The following is a 15,153-nucleotide window of genomic DNA, read 5'->3' on the forward strand; positions in this document are numbered from 1 at the left end:
TCAAAACAATGACAATGTGTTGAAGTTATTTACGAATTTTAGAAGAAACTGACTTGAATTTCGTAAGTCATATTCTATCAACATCTACATTAGCAACCCAGAAATATTCCAAAACTTAATATTGTTTACCGAACCACTGTTCGCAGCAAGTAGAACGTGGGAGGGCCACGAGTAACATTGTTTCATAATGTTTCATTTACCCTTGCTCTTTAGTTTTACTGTAACGTTTGATTGGTTTGTTTAGAATTTCACGCAAAGCTACACGAGGACTATCTGCGCTATCCGTCCCTAATTTGGTAGCGTGACACTAGAGGGAATGCAACTAGTCATCACCACTCACCATAAATTCTTGGGCTACTCTTTTACCAACAAATAGTGGGATTGCCCGTAACATTATAATGCCCCCACGGCTTTAAGGGTGAGCATGTTTGGTGTGACGGGGATTCGAACGCACAACCCTCAGATTACGAGTCGGGCGCCTTAACCACCTGGCCATACCGGGCCTATGTAATGTTTGAATAACGGCTCAAATTTACTTCAAGACTGCAAACTTATCTAATGATGCTAGTTGGGCAACATTTGTTATTGTTTCTCTACGTTTTTCACGAATCTGTAGCGATCCAAACTAGGTTATAACTTCGTGTGTAATGTAATGCAACACGTATAAAAATTCAATCTTTTCCCAGGCACTGGTGGAATGACAGCAAGTTCATTAAACCTGTGCCTGTGTTTTTGTATTGGCATGAGAATATTTTATTGGATTATTCTTAGATGGTAATGTACTATTGATTGCAACATTGTATCATGCTCAGAATTCTACCACTACAATTATGCTCAGACTACTGTCAGTACTATCTACTAGCACCAAAGTCTTTGTTGTTTCACGAAATCAAATTAACACTACATGTTTCAGTTTTTGTTGTCGCTCTGAGAGGATTAACACAAACACTAATTACACTATGCTGTTTTTGTGTTCGCTCTCTATTTATTTTTTCCACGATGTGATGACAGCATGTTATTCACACACCTAAGGTGTTCACAGTGTGTTTAGCAAAACATAAAGTTTTGAAATAATTATGGTAACATCTGTTAAGAAAAGTACACAGAGATTTATCTTCTATTCATCAATATTCAAAGGAAAAGCTAATTTCTGTAAACAAAAGCGGGATATTCTCCGCAAGTAACAACAAAAACGGCTCGATTTCCAATCAAAACTGAGTTTGAAATAAATATTTGTAGAATTATAATAAAACTGCTTTCCTGAGCCTTCTGCAACGTGCCTTTTTCGTTTCAAACAGGCCCGGCACGGCCAGGTGATTAAGGCAATGGACTCGTAATATGAGGGTCGTGGGTTCCAATCCCCGTCGCACCAAACCTGCTCGCCCTTTCAGCCGTGAGGGCGATATAAAATTACGGTCAATTCCACTATTCCTTGGTAAAAGAGTAGCCCAAGAGTTGGCAGTGGGTGGTGATGACTAGCTGCCTTCCCTCTAGTCTTACACTGCTAAGTTAGGGACTGCTAACGCAGATACTCCTCGTGTAGCTTTGCGTGAAATTCAAAAACAAACGTTTCAAACAAAATGAGTTAAGACGTTAATAACCACTGCGAAATTTCATCAGAAATTAGTATGACTAATTATAACTAAACATTTATAATGACATCCTAATCATGTTTAAAATGCCTTCTTTTTTTATGGTTCATGATAAACTTTCCCAGGACATTCTGAAGCATCAAAAGTCCACCACAGTGTTTTTCGCCTGCCTTGAAGAATAGCACGAGCAGATATTTTAGTTCCTCAAATCACTATCTGCAATCCCTGGGGATTTAGTAGTAAGCTTAAGGTTTATAACGCTAAAACTCGGGTCTCGATTCACGCAGTGAGCACAGTGCAAATATTCTATCCATTGTGTAGCTTTGCGCTTAAACATGAACAAACAACAATTCATTAACATATTAGTGGTGGTGGTGTTTTTTATATATGTTCCAACAAATTCTACATAAATTGGCTTTGTGGTAACTGAGTTGAATTATTTCTGTGAAATTACGTTTAATGAGAAAAGACTTACTTCTACATATGAATAATTATCAATTTGTAATAAAATTTTGAAAATGAAGTTGTAAAAATGTTTTTAAACATATAAAAGGCCCGACATGGCCAGGTGGGTAAGGCACTCGACTCGTAATCCGAGAATCACGGGTTTGAATCCCCGTTACAACAAACATGCTCGCCCTTTCAGCTGTGTGAGCGTTATAATGTTACGGTCAATCCCTCTATTATTTGGTAAAAGAGTAGCCTAAGAGTTGGCGGTAGGTTGTGATGACTAGCTGCCTTCCCTCTAGTTTTACATTGCTAAATTAGGACCGGCTAGCGCAGATAGCCCTCATGTAGCTTTGCGCAAAATTCAAAACAAACCAAACGAAAACATACAAAGAAGATTAAAGAAACTTCGTTATGTTTGTAATTAGTTATGGCAGGTTATCTGCGCTCTTTCTACCACTGGAAATGAAACTCCAGATTTTGTCGTTCTAAGTCTGAAAACTCAATGCTGGCCAATCTGTGAATATTTAAATGTTAAGAAAGCAATTTTAAGCAGATCCTATTGAAAATAGATAAAACAAATAACGGAAAATAATCCAGAAATTATAACAGCTGTAAATTTAAGTTCTAAATTGCATAAATAAGAAAAACATTAATTCTATTTTACAAAAATGAAAATGTATTAAATGTCAATGAATAATAATATATTGCAAAGTTAATTAGAAGAAACAACTTAAAATAATGAGAGAAAACAGTGAAATTATGTGAAAGTGAAAAAAGTGTAAAGCGAAATTTTGAATGTCCAGTAAAGGAAATATAACAAATTTTATGTTACAAAGTTGTTGGTTTTAATCTTAGGATACCCGATATTGTTGAATCTAAAAACATATTTATAATGTATACATAAATTTAAAATAAAACATTATAAATATTGTAGCGGATTTGCCGTTATACGCTTATTTTAATATCTACATGTGTTTCAGTTTGATGCCTGCGACGTATATTTCTTGGTGTGTATTGGCACAAGTCCCGCCTGTTCTCTGAACTTGTAGAAGATTCTTGAAAGTAAGAATCAACAATAGTTGTGTTGCGAAAACGCTAGCGTGTTTTGAACAGTGCTGAATGTTCTAGAAACTTACCTTAAACTATATAAACCAACGTGCCAAGAGACATTATTATTATTAGTCAGCTAAAGTAATGTATTATAGGCTTCGGAAGTCATAATTATGCTTAATCGGAAAACTATAGAGCTGGACGAGGAACGTTTATAGATTTGTCATAACAGTTACTGTGTGTGTATCAATCTTGTTAGCAAATACCATATATTTGATGCAAATTAACATTTAATTAACTTCTAAATTCAAATTTCTAATTTATGAAATAGTAATACGTTAACATACGTAACATAATAAATCCATAATAAATCGGTGACTCGTCCGAAATAAATTACAATACGTAACAATATTTAAAAGTGATTATTTGAAACAAATTATTATGTAATAATAATTTTTAATGCGTTCTTGAAAATATATATTATTTTTTGGCTAATAACGCACGCGATTCACACTAGTGAATCTTGTGAGTACAATATATATATATTTATTTATTGTATTTTGTTTAATTTTTCAATTGAAAAAACAAAATTATTGTTACATATAATTTTATTTATTTAATCAGATTATAGAACCTAGATTTTGGGTCCAGATGAACCTAGAATACATATATAGTACACAATAAATAAAAATTTGGGAATTTAAAAACCTGTAGATTGAGATCGTAAAAAAGAATATATAAGGAAACAAGACTGGAGATACTGTATATATTATTTATTGGAACTACAAACGTCTCTTTTAGCTCCAAGCCGTTATTTAGAATTATATTTCTCCATTTTTATACGTTTTAAGTCTTAGCAATCAATATTAAAGGTTTTAAAGTGTTTTTGGACTGAATTTTTACTGTTTAAGTTGGTTTTTGCACGAGCATTTTATTATGGAATTTGTTGTGGTTTATGATAGTTTCTCGGTTACAAATTCTAAAGTTTTTATTTTTCACAACTGGGTGAATCACTTTGATAATAAATTCGCTCTACATATTTTTAAACCCAAATTTATACTTGTGTGTCTTTACAGAAAGGCGTTGGGATTGTTTTACGTCTATGTAAAAATTGGAAACTATTTTCGTGCCATGTAGTGAAAAGCAACTTGCACGTATTTCTGTAACAAACAGTTATAAAATAAAACTTACGGGCTTGGTTGAAATTACATACTTATCAAATTCCTTTATGAAATTGCTAGCATGTTCGATTCTCAAATGACCAAGTTTCATAGTTCAAGGTATCACATTTTACCCTCTCACCTATGAAACTAAAGCTTCTATACCAAACTTAAGCACTCGTGTTTTGGACTTAGCACCAAATCAACGTCTTCAACTAGCAAATAATATTTTAATTATTACTTTCTAGTAATTTTCTCTCTCTCTCTGTGTGTGTGTATATATATATATATATACACTGAAACCATAGTATTAGTTTAACTAAAACCGCTTATCGTAACTTAAGTTTGAAAAGTTTTAACGATAAATATAAACGACGATACCTTCCTGCACAACAATGTCATTTATCACATGCCACGAAATATGTTGACTCGTGATATCAAGTTTAACACACCTTGCGTGATCCGACGTATACAGTCCAAACATGGGATGATTAAACGCGAGACAAACCGGTTGCAAAGCGGTAATTCATGAAAAGTATATAAAATATCATAGTTAATTCATTTGTTTTTGTTCTCAAGCATAAAGCTACACAATGCTATCTGTATTCTTCCCACCGAGGGTATTTAAGCTCTATTTTCAGCGTTGAAAGCCTCCAGACTTACCCCATCGAGCCTTCGATGATAGAGGGGTAGTCTAGTTAATTAATGGTAATCTGTAAACTCATTACAAACCAAGTCTACAATGTTTTTAAGAACAATCTCAACTCTTTGGAATTGTTAATTCTACAATATCAAGGTCTGGCCAGATCTGGTGGTTAGGGCACTCGACTATCAATCTGAGAGCTGGAAGTTTGAATCCCGTTACCGAACATAGTCATTCTTTCAGCCGTGTGGCGTCATAATGTGACGGTCAATCCCAATTTTCGTTGGTAAAATAGTAGCCCTTTAGTTGGCGGTGGGTGGTGTTGAATATCTATCTACCACTTCCAAATTAGCAACGGCCAGCGCAGATAGTCGTCAAGTAGCTTTAGGCGAAATTCAAAACAAACAAACAATCCATTTCTGAATACATTAGTAAATTATTAGTAGTCTTATAGCCTAAATTGTGTGTTCACTACAAATCAATGTTTCATTATTACTATACTCACGTTCACAATTTTACGGTCATTATTTTAACAATTAATTTTGTAAAGATACTAATTAATCAACACTTGTGTACTTGTTAGTACCTACAAATTCATTACACAACAACCAAAGATGTAAGAAAATTTAAAATTTGAGGGATGTGTGTGATAACGGTTCTCAATATAGCATGTTAAATGCCGAAATATAGCGAGGCAAGGATAGCTATTACTTTTAGCGTTGTTGTACGTACGGCAAACCAGACTAAACATATATATGTGTTCATATTTCCCTTATTTAGTCCATTACAGATTTAACATCACAGGATAGTGAAATAATGTCAGATCTTTTTCTTCCTTTTTTGGCTCCAAGTAATTCCCTTTTTTTCAGTATCAGACATATGACATATGACAGCCAAATTTCTGTCTGGAATGCTCATCATATGCAATTTAAAAACAAAATAATAATGCTTTGAAGGTACATGATGAAAGCATGTGTGTGCCTTTTTTTTATAGCAAAGTCATATCTGGCAATCTGCTAAGTCCACCGAGAGGAATCGAACCCCTGGTTTTAGCGTTATAAATCCATAGACTTATAGCTGTACTAGCCGGGGACATATGGTGGAAGTTGGCGAACTATTGAACACCATTTAATATTCGTAAAAAGATAACATACTATAAAACAGAAAAGTATTTTCGCATTCCTTTTATTACATATTACATATCAGAGGCAATAAATCCTACCACTCCCATCACCAACGTCATCACTGCCATTTCGGTTATTTTTGTTGGGTTGCGATACGTCGTAGGACATCATTTTTGCTTGTTGCATCACATCTAATGTGTAGCTTTAACCAAGGAAACATTAACAGCCCTAAAGCAGGGTATACCCACATGTCCGATTTAGAAAACTTATTTTTCAGAACGAGAAGTTTTAGTTTTGTCTGCAACATACACTCTTCACGAGTGAACTTTAATTTGTTTGTATCCAAGTTTTCATCTTTTGTTGCTGTGTGTTACAAGGGATCCTTAACATGCTGTCTCTCCAGTAGACTCACGACGCTAAAAATCGAGTTTGAACACCCATAGTGGTAGAGCATAGGTAGCCCAGCGGGTGATTTTGCGCTGAATAACAATCAAACCTAAATTCAACAAGCTGGCTATTCGCCAACATGACCAGAAAATACACCGAATATAATGCAACTTATCATTGTGCGTAAAATTGCAACTAGAGTTGACTACTTAGTTTAATAAGTAGAATTAAAAATGAAATAAAGTTAAGAGTTCAAAGAAACTAGATTTACAACGTTAAAACATGGGAGGACTCAGCAAATAACACAATGTGGTTTTGATATAATAAAACACACACTCGATGAAACTATTGAAACTCACCCTTTGATATGTATATAAAAACTCGACTTACTCCTCCACAAGTGGTAAACATGTTCTGAATTTTTTAAACAACCTCTTAGAAATAATAAGAATAATGCCAAGAACAATAGCGCCCATTAACCTCTTGTGATAATTAACCATTTACTCTTAACACTAAGATTTGCTACAGATATAGTTTGCGCGCCCAGACTGTGAATTCGAGAATCCTAGGTTCGCAACCCGTTGCCACAGAAAATCAAATCTTAATCGATCAGACAAGAGTAACCCAATAGTCACCTTGGGTAATGGGTGTTGTTTTCCCTCTACTTTGTTAGTTGGAAATTAAGTACAGCAATATTCATAGTCTTTGAGAAACAAAAGTAGCAGCAGTACAGTCTTAATGAAATAACAAAAAAGCCCATAACATTAAATTGTTGTGTTTAATTAAAGTCTATGGAATGTCACATGCGACAACCAATAGCGGAAAAAAGTACCTATCAGATAATAAAGATGACACCGTAAGACTTTTTGTTAATGTCATTTTCGTGGTTAATCTCGGGAGCAAGAATTTAACCTAAAACTTTTGATTCAAAAGGTGAGATAACCTTTGTATTATAGCTTGTGCACCAAGATACGCAAGCGTCATTGTTTGCTACAATTTCATCCGGACAATGTACAAAAGGTACGTACAGCAGGACTTTTTACATGCTGCTTCTACCATCGAATGATAGGCTTGGTCAGCACGTCAGCCCGGGGATCCAGGAAGTGTAGGCCGAAGAGGCGTTAAATATTTATACGTGTTGAAACTTGTATGTCTGCATCACCTTCAACGATGAACTTAAATGAAAAGCCAACTAACTCGTGAAAACATTTCTTGTTTAATAATAATCTCGAGGGTGAGGAGTGGTGCCACTCCCTCTCTCCACCCGTTTTCACGTTTTTTCAAGTTGAGCATTGTTTTATTCTTGGCTTTCGACAAATTACATTTAAAAGTTCATGAGGGAGAAAAATCATTGTAGGTAAGCGTATAATACAGTACCAGAACAACGTTATTTTTGTTGGGTTTTTTTCAGTATCATCTTCTTTGTTTGAAGACTGTCCGTACTGCATTCATTACCTACTCAATGCACAGTACGGAAAAGCCGGGAAGAAAAAGGAAAAGACAAACGTGAGGTAATGACACTAAAGTAACCAACAAGTATATACATACAGACGCGAACCCTGACGCTCGAGTCGTGAAGAAAATAAACACCTGTATCGATGTTAACATAGGGCGACACCGTCGTGTACAGGCTGCAGCTATAAGCGACAAATTAGCAATGCAGTGCAACCTCACGTGGTTAACGGCAAAACTGTTAAACTTTAATGAATTAAACTGTCAAAACAGTATGTATGCAAGATATAAGTGACTAATACTTTAATCTCACATTAGAAGTAGCTAAGGTTGTTTTTATTTCAATAGAATTGTCAATGTTAATATTGTTTGTAGTAATCCAAGAAAGAAATCTAAAACTTCTTAAAATAAACAGGTTCTGAACTATATTTAAAATTATTAGAAGAACGCTTGGTGCAAGCAGATTGTTGATATACGTGTTATTACACACATATACAAGCGTTTAGTTGACTAATTTTCTTGTTTTACCCCACCTGTTGATAACTTGTACCTTTTAGTAGTAATTGCGAATATTATAAATATTCGAAAATTGAGTAAAAATCTTACTAATATTGATACAACCCAGATTTGGAGCAGATCAAATCGATACTATACGGGTTGTTTCGATCGGGTTATATTTGTTTAACTGTCACCTCACCTCCCTTATACACACACACACACACACAACTGTTGAAATATCAATATGAGGCCAAAGGCAATTTCTAGAAATTATCTTATGACTAAATTTGTGTGTTAACCAAGTACAGAGTTCGCCCTACATTTTCGACGTCATCTAATTACATAATACAAAATGTGACAAACCTAAAAACTGGTTGGTGCTTGTCGTGATCAATGTCTTCAGATAGGAACCAGTACTCTGAAGTCTTAGCTGGAAGTCTTTCTTTGCTGCCTTTTTATAACTTTCTTCCATATCCTGAGTACAGCATGACCTGTTGGACGGGCACAATTCCAGTTGTTCCCCTAGAACAAACACGTCAAGTGGTGTGTTACCTCTATAACTAACATCTACAATAAACACTACAAAAATAAGTATTTAATATGAAAATAAAGTTATTTGCATACGCACGTAGGAGCAAGAAATACATGTTTATATTGGAAAAATAATTGTTAAAAAACAAATAAAAAGAATAATTCACTGAAACAAGTTTGGTACATAACCAAAATTCCAATAAAGTGTTGTTTTACTTGGAGTTCTGCCACCAGGTGTCAAGGGACGTAATACTAATATAATTTCTCGAAAAGCTCGAGCACATACTTAATATTTTGTGTAACTATTTACTTTGGGGTGAGTAACACAAATTTAAAAAGTACATTTATCAACACACATGTTTATATATCTACTTTATATATTATTTTAAACAAACGCTAGGACTTGCATTATAAAATTGCAAATACAAGCCCCCTACATAATTACAATATTCTCAACAACGCGCAAAATTCGTTTGTTTCTTTCCTTATTCAAACCGCTAATAATTGTTTTCCCCCTTATAAACCAGATAATGCAAGTTGTACATAGTTCAACTCACAAGGAGTATGTCACAAAACCTTTGAAGAGTTAGATATACCTATATTTGACTCTTTCGTAAGAAATATAAATTTTACGAAACGTTTGTTTCCTTTACCTTTAATCTCTCTTGCTGGTACTTGACGGGATTTGCCTATCTGTTTTATCGCGAATATTTGCCGCACGTCGGAACACGAGGCAGCATCGTTCACCGGCTCCACGTCGCCGAGGGTTTCCGCCCTAGTGTCGGGTATTTCCACCGACACTACGAGAAAGAGTGCAGCTAATAAACAGTGCGGAGCAATTAAACGTAGCATGTTTAGGGTTATCAACAAACTACTGAGTTAGAACGTCTTGGAATGGATATCCAAGGCACGGAAAAGAATTCTATCACGAGAGAACTTGTGTTAGCGAAGCCAGGTAACATGAATTACCATCTCCTTCACTTCCACTTGCTGTCACGATTGCTGCAGTCATACCGGCTTTGCAAATGTTTGGAGAAGATTTCGTTACGTCACAACGAAATTTCCCTCCTCATTGGTTATCGTGAAATGCGTTATTTTACATGTTATGAAACGCTAAAATATATATTTGATTTTACAATAACAGCCAATATTCATTACAACAGCGTAAGTTTTACAGTCTGCTATGAATTAAATCATTTTTTTAAAATCCACACTAAATAACCAGTTTTTATTTCTAAGTCTGTATTTTTGTAGTTAAAATGGTTTCAGTAGAAAACAACTAAGAAGAAACATTGCTCAATAGCAGGAATTACGATACACTGTTGCTTAAATGCAAACACGTTTATTTCTTGTCACTCCGAGCGAGATTTAGTCATTAATTAAGACAAGTGCTAAGAAAACCTATAAAGTTATATATATATATATATATGTGTGTGTGTATATGTGTATGTGTCGTCTCTATACATAGTAAGTAATTCATGGCGTTAATAGCATCCATGTTTTTCCAAATCAAATTATCTATTTCCACATCTTAGATTTTAAATCCAGAGATATTTTATATTTATTATTTAGTAAAAATCAGTAAACGTTTCTCGATTAGTTTTATATATACGTAGTTATCGTAAAATTTTAAAAAAAATCATCTGTAGCTGAGTCGTCACTTTAAGTAAAATAAATAGAATGTTTGATGACGGAGAGTCTCTGTAAGCTGCCTGTTCCTGGAATGACATAATTACGGAGAGTACATGTAAGCTACTTCTTCCTGAGAATGAGATAGTTAGGGAGAGTACATGTAAGATACTTGTTCTTGAGAATGACATGGTTACGGAAAGTCTCTGTAAGCTACTTCTTCCTAAGAATGACATAATTACGGAGAGTACATGTAAGCTACTTCTTCCTGAGAATGAGATAGTTAGGGAGAGTACATGTAAGATACTTGTTCCTGAGAATGACATGGTTATGGAAAGTCTCTGTAAGCTACTTCTTCCTGAGAATGACATAATTACGGAGAGTACATGTAAGCTACTTCTTCCTGAGAATGAGATAGTTAGGGAGAGTACATGTAAGATACTTGTTCCTGAGAATGGCATGGTTACGGAGAGTACATGTAAGCTACTTCTTCCTGAGAATGGCATAGTTATGGAGAGTACATGTAAGCTACTTCTTCCTGAGAATGAGATAGTTAGGGAGAGTCTCTGTAAGCTACTTCTTCCTGAGAATGACATAATCTTGTCGAAGCGTCGTACATTGACAATAAAGTTATATTAATTACCCAACCAAGTCGTCTCCAAATAAATAGAATGTTAATTGTATTTACATCCAATTATAAATGAATTACACAGTAAGAGCTTTCCTGGATCCCGTATAACTGAGCATTATCCAACAAAAGTTTCTGTAACAGAAAAAATTCACTACATTTTTTATTACTACAATTCGCCAAAACAACTGTTAACATATAAAGTATCTTACTACATATCTGTTTCTTAAGTGAATGACTTTATGCGTTGTTAACAATCTTTCTATTCTATATAAAGACTGATTTAATTTGATTACTTCGGTAAATGTAGATAAAAGTATTAATACAATAATCATGCAGATGGCCTCTAAAGTTAAATATAAAAAACAATGTCTCTCATAATATTTTGTTCAGTGCATCTCACGAACCCATGGAATAATTATTATTCAAAAAAATCTCTCTTTAAAACATTTTATCTCTATCAAATTGAAGAGCATCAGATATAAAAAGACTAATGCTGCTTGGCAGAAATGCTTGCATAACTCACAAATTAGTTATTTTTAGTGCAAAATGCATATTACATTTTTTCACTTATTCTATGTTTAAGTTATGAACTAAGACTCACTTTTTATTGCATCATTTTAATATAAATTATGAAATGAAATATGCCTTGCACATTCAGAGTAATGATGTTTACTGTATATCATCCGTAATAATGTTTATAAATGAAACTTGTTAATAAGATTAATGCAGCTGTTTCCATACACTTGGTCCAAATGAAGCGTACAGCTTTCATACTTTTGTTTGAATATTTATAACTGTTCAGAAAGAAAATATTTTTAAATAGTCTGCTTCGATTATGCTCGGCATGGCCAGGTAGGTTAAGGCATTCGACTCGTAATCTGAGGGTCGCGGGTTCGAATCTCCGTCGCACCAAACATGCTCGCCCTTTGAGCCGTGGTGGCGTTACAATGTAACAATCAATCCTACTAATCGTTGGTAAAAGAGTAGCCCAAGAGTTGGCGGTGGGTGGTGATGACAAGCTACCTTCCCTCTAATCTTACACTGCTAAATTAGGGACGGCTAGCGCAGATAACCCTTAAGTAGCTTTGCAAGAAATTTAAAAGAAACCAAAATCAAACCATTACTTCAGTCAACTAGAGCCTCGTTCTGGGAAAACTTCCAGTCTCTGAAACCACTGCCCGATTTTTGTCCTCCACCACCATTATACAACTTCTTGGGCCGACTGTCTTTTAGCTTGTCAAAAGGTGCCTATTGTAGATTCCATGTTCTGTTATTTTGTTAAAGCAACAGTAATGAAAGTTTCCCGATGAATTTTCGCATGAAGTTTGCCATGTTTCGAAAATATGAACAAGGTTTCAATGTGATTTTACTGAAGGTAGTATAGTAACTAAGTTACTCAAAAATTGATTTACTATTTCGTGTTCTGTCATGTCACGTGATTTTCAAATTCTACACAACTAGTCTGTGAAATAGTTCATTAGGGTGTGTTTTACATGTCTTTTAACTAATGCGTAAGATAAAGTTCTTTTCATAAAAAATTAGGGCTAAAAATTATCTCACTGTTTCAGTCAATATATTCTTTATCTAGTGATTTATTTCTTGAAGCTGAATGATAAGAATTTATTCTTTAAATTTGCAGCGTTCCACTAAATGTTTTGGTGTTCTTCTACTTGGTTATGTTAAGTATTTTCAGAATTAACCATCTTAACATTTCTGTCACCACAATTATTAAATAGATGTTCAGTGTCCTTTGGCTGTAAGTAGATCTGATGTCGTAAGTCATTTTCTAGCTTGAAGCAGTTCCATCAGATTCATTGTTTAGGAACCTCTAATTATTTTTTCTCTTTTACTCTAACATGTACATCTGTTCTCCAAACTATATAATAATTCACAAAACAAAGCAAGAATTATTAGCTAAATTACGCCTTTTCTAAACTGCTCATTATTAGTGGGTGTGGCATCTGGAGAATCACGTTTTTTTGGTTAAGTGTCGTCTTATACTTCCCAGATGAAAATCTGCCTTTAGATGAAGACTTCCTAAACCTTTGCGTTCGTGGTTAATGATGAACAAAATACCCAATTTGCTACATAATGATAAAAACCTAATTTGCTATTGATGTCAAGATAGTTACGTTATTCGTTGATTATAATTTATGCTTAAATGTAAAATATCTCCCTCAAAAAAATAAAGCAGTTTTTAATACTCTCAATAAGTTCCTAATTACAAAGATATACTTTCATTCTTTTTATAACCCAATCCTATTTGGCCTCATCGATATTTGTATTGATAAAATATAATTAATATAAATTTTACCAAAGCTAAAAAATATCACGCCTCATGTGTATCAAAGTCACTAAAATGATATGATACTTCAGACCACGTAGACTAATCTTATAAATAGTAAAAAGTAATCGTACAGGCTCAAGGAGCTTTAAACAACCTTATGTGAAAAAACGTTATTTCTGATTAAATGAAATAAATAACATCTATTAGATGGTAATTAATCACAAATCACGAAAGGTACATTAAACATACTCGACTGAATAATACATTACGTTCTTGGTGCTACGTTGATATTATGAAATCTTTATTATCTAATTATAATTAGAGTTAACCTATGACTCCAGTAAGATTGCAAATTAGTGAGCTTTTAAAATAGATTATTTACTATCTTATATAATTGAATTAAATTATCAAATAATTATTCAATGCCTCTCGTTGTGGTTAGTAAGTGATTACGTTTGAAATATTGAGATAAAGAAAATTATAGAACTATCAGTAATAAGGAGTTCGTACGATCCATCGTTTAACCAGATATATGTGCCATTAGAGTATAGATCAATTGATTTAATGATTAAGTAGATGTAATACACTCATATATAAATAAGTCCATTATGTACTTACACAAATACTATATATGTGTTTTTACAATCTTTATGTAGATATATACTTGCATATTTGTATGTATGTAACTATATAAATGCTACTAGTGAGCATGAGCAGATAATAATTATTTTTAAACATTGGTTCTAATTCTATTTTTTGCCATTTCATCATTTAACGCTCTGATACTATTTTGATGCACCGTCTAGTGGAATGAATGAAAACTATATTTATTTATATCTTCTAAAAAAATATGAAGTACGAATCAGCCATCACACAGTGTGGAATAATAAAGGAATATGTTTTTGGAATTTCGCACAAAGCAACTCGAGGGCTATCTGTGCTAGCCGTCCCTAATTTAGCAGTGTAAGACTAGAGGGAAGGCACCTAGTCATCACCACCCACCGCCAACTCTTGGGCTACTCTTTTACCAACGAATAGTGGGATTGACCGTAACATTATAACGCCCCCAAGGCTGGAAGGGCGAGCATGTTTTGGCGCGACTCGGGCGCGAACCCGCGACCCTCAGATTACGAAGCGCACGCCTTAACGCGCCTAGGTCATGCCAGGCCCAATAAAGGAATAAGTCACAATATCTTTAAAATTTTAAAACGTAAAATGACTAAAGCACAAGGCTTTATAATAAAATAGTATATTATTCATATTAAGTGCAACTCAGTTTTGTTTTTAACCGGTCCCATTTCAGTCGTTGCTCAAATTTTACTACTAATAACAATTCAAACACTAAAAGGAAAACACATTATTACGTCAAATACTTTTGTGAAAAGTAAAACGTTACGTATTGTTAGAACTGTTTTTTTTTTAATCAATTCTTAATACTTTTCTAAATTAACTGGTTAAATGTGTTTGAAGTACGGTTTTCAGAGTGATTTGGTCATATCCAAGACTTATTTTTAATATAATAATCTGTATTTATCAAAATTACACTTCTAGACTATCAAATCATCAAAATGAAAGAAATAAACAAAAGTCTCGTAACAAACATTAATTTGTTGGTTACACAACTGATCATTTTTAAGCTGATCAAAAATGTGATTTAGAATCCACATATCTTAGAAACAAATGGATAATCAATTGATTGATTTTGGAGATTGTATAAAA

At 33.9% G+C, this 15,153-nt stretch overlaps 1 protein-coding gene across 2 annotated transcripts in view; it reads right to left on the reverse strand.

Annotated features, from left to right (window-relative positions):
• The window catches only part of LOC143249622 (glypican-5-like), a 137,111-nt gene extending 127,198 nt beyond the window's left edge, over positions 1-9,913 (reverse strand). For both annotated transcript variants that reach the window (XM_076499787.1, XM_076499798.1), the window contains exons 1-2: positions 9,541-9,913; positions 8,720-8,878 (exon numbers count right to left, since the gene is read on the reverse strand). In XM_076499787.1, the coding sequence (XP_076355902.1) occupies positions 8,720-8,878; positions 9,541-9,739 (358 nt within the window). In that variant the 5' untranslated portion in view covers positions 9,740-9,913. The remainder of the gene's footprint in view (positions 1-8,719; positions 8,879-9,540) is intronic.
• Between the last annotated feature and the right edge of the window lie 5,240 nt (positions 9,914-15,153).

The sequence above is a fragment of the Tachypleus tridentatus genome, chromosome 1 (assembly GCF_004210375.1).
Source record: "Tachypleus tridentatus isolate NWPU-2018 chromosome 1, ASM421037v1, whole genome shotgun sequence".
NCBI lineage: Eukaryota > Metazoa > Arthropoda > Merostomata > Xiphosura > Limulidae > Tachypleus > Tachypleus tridentatus.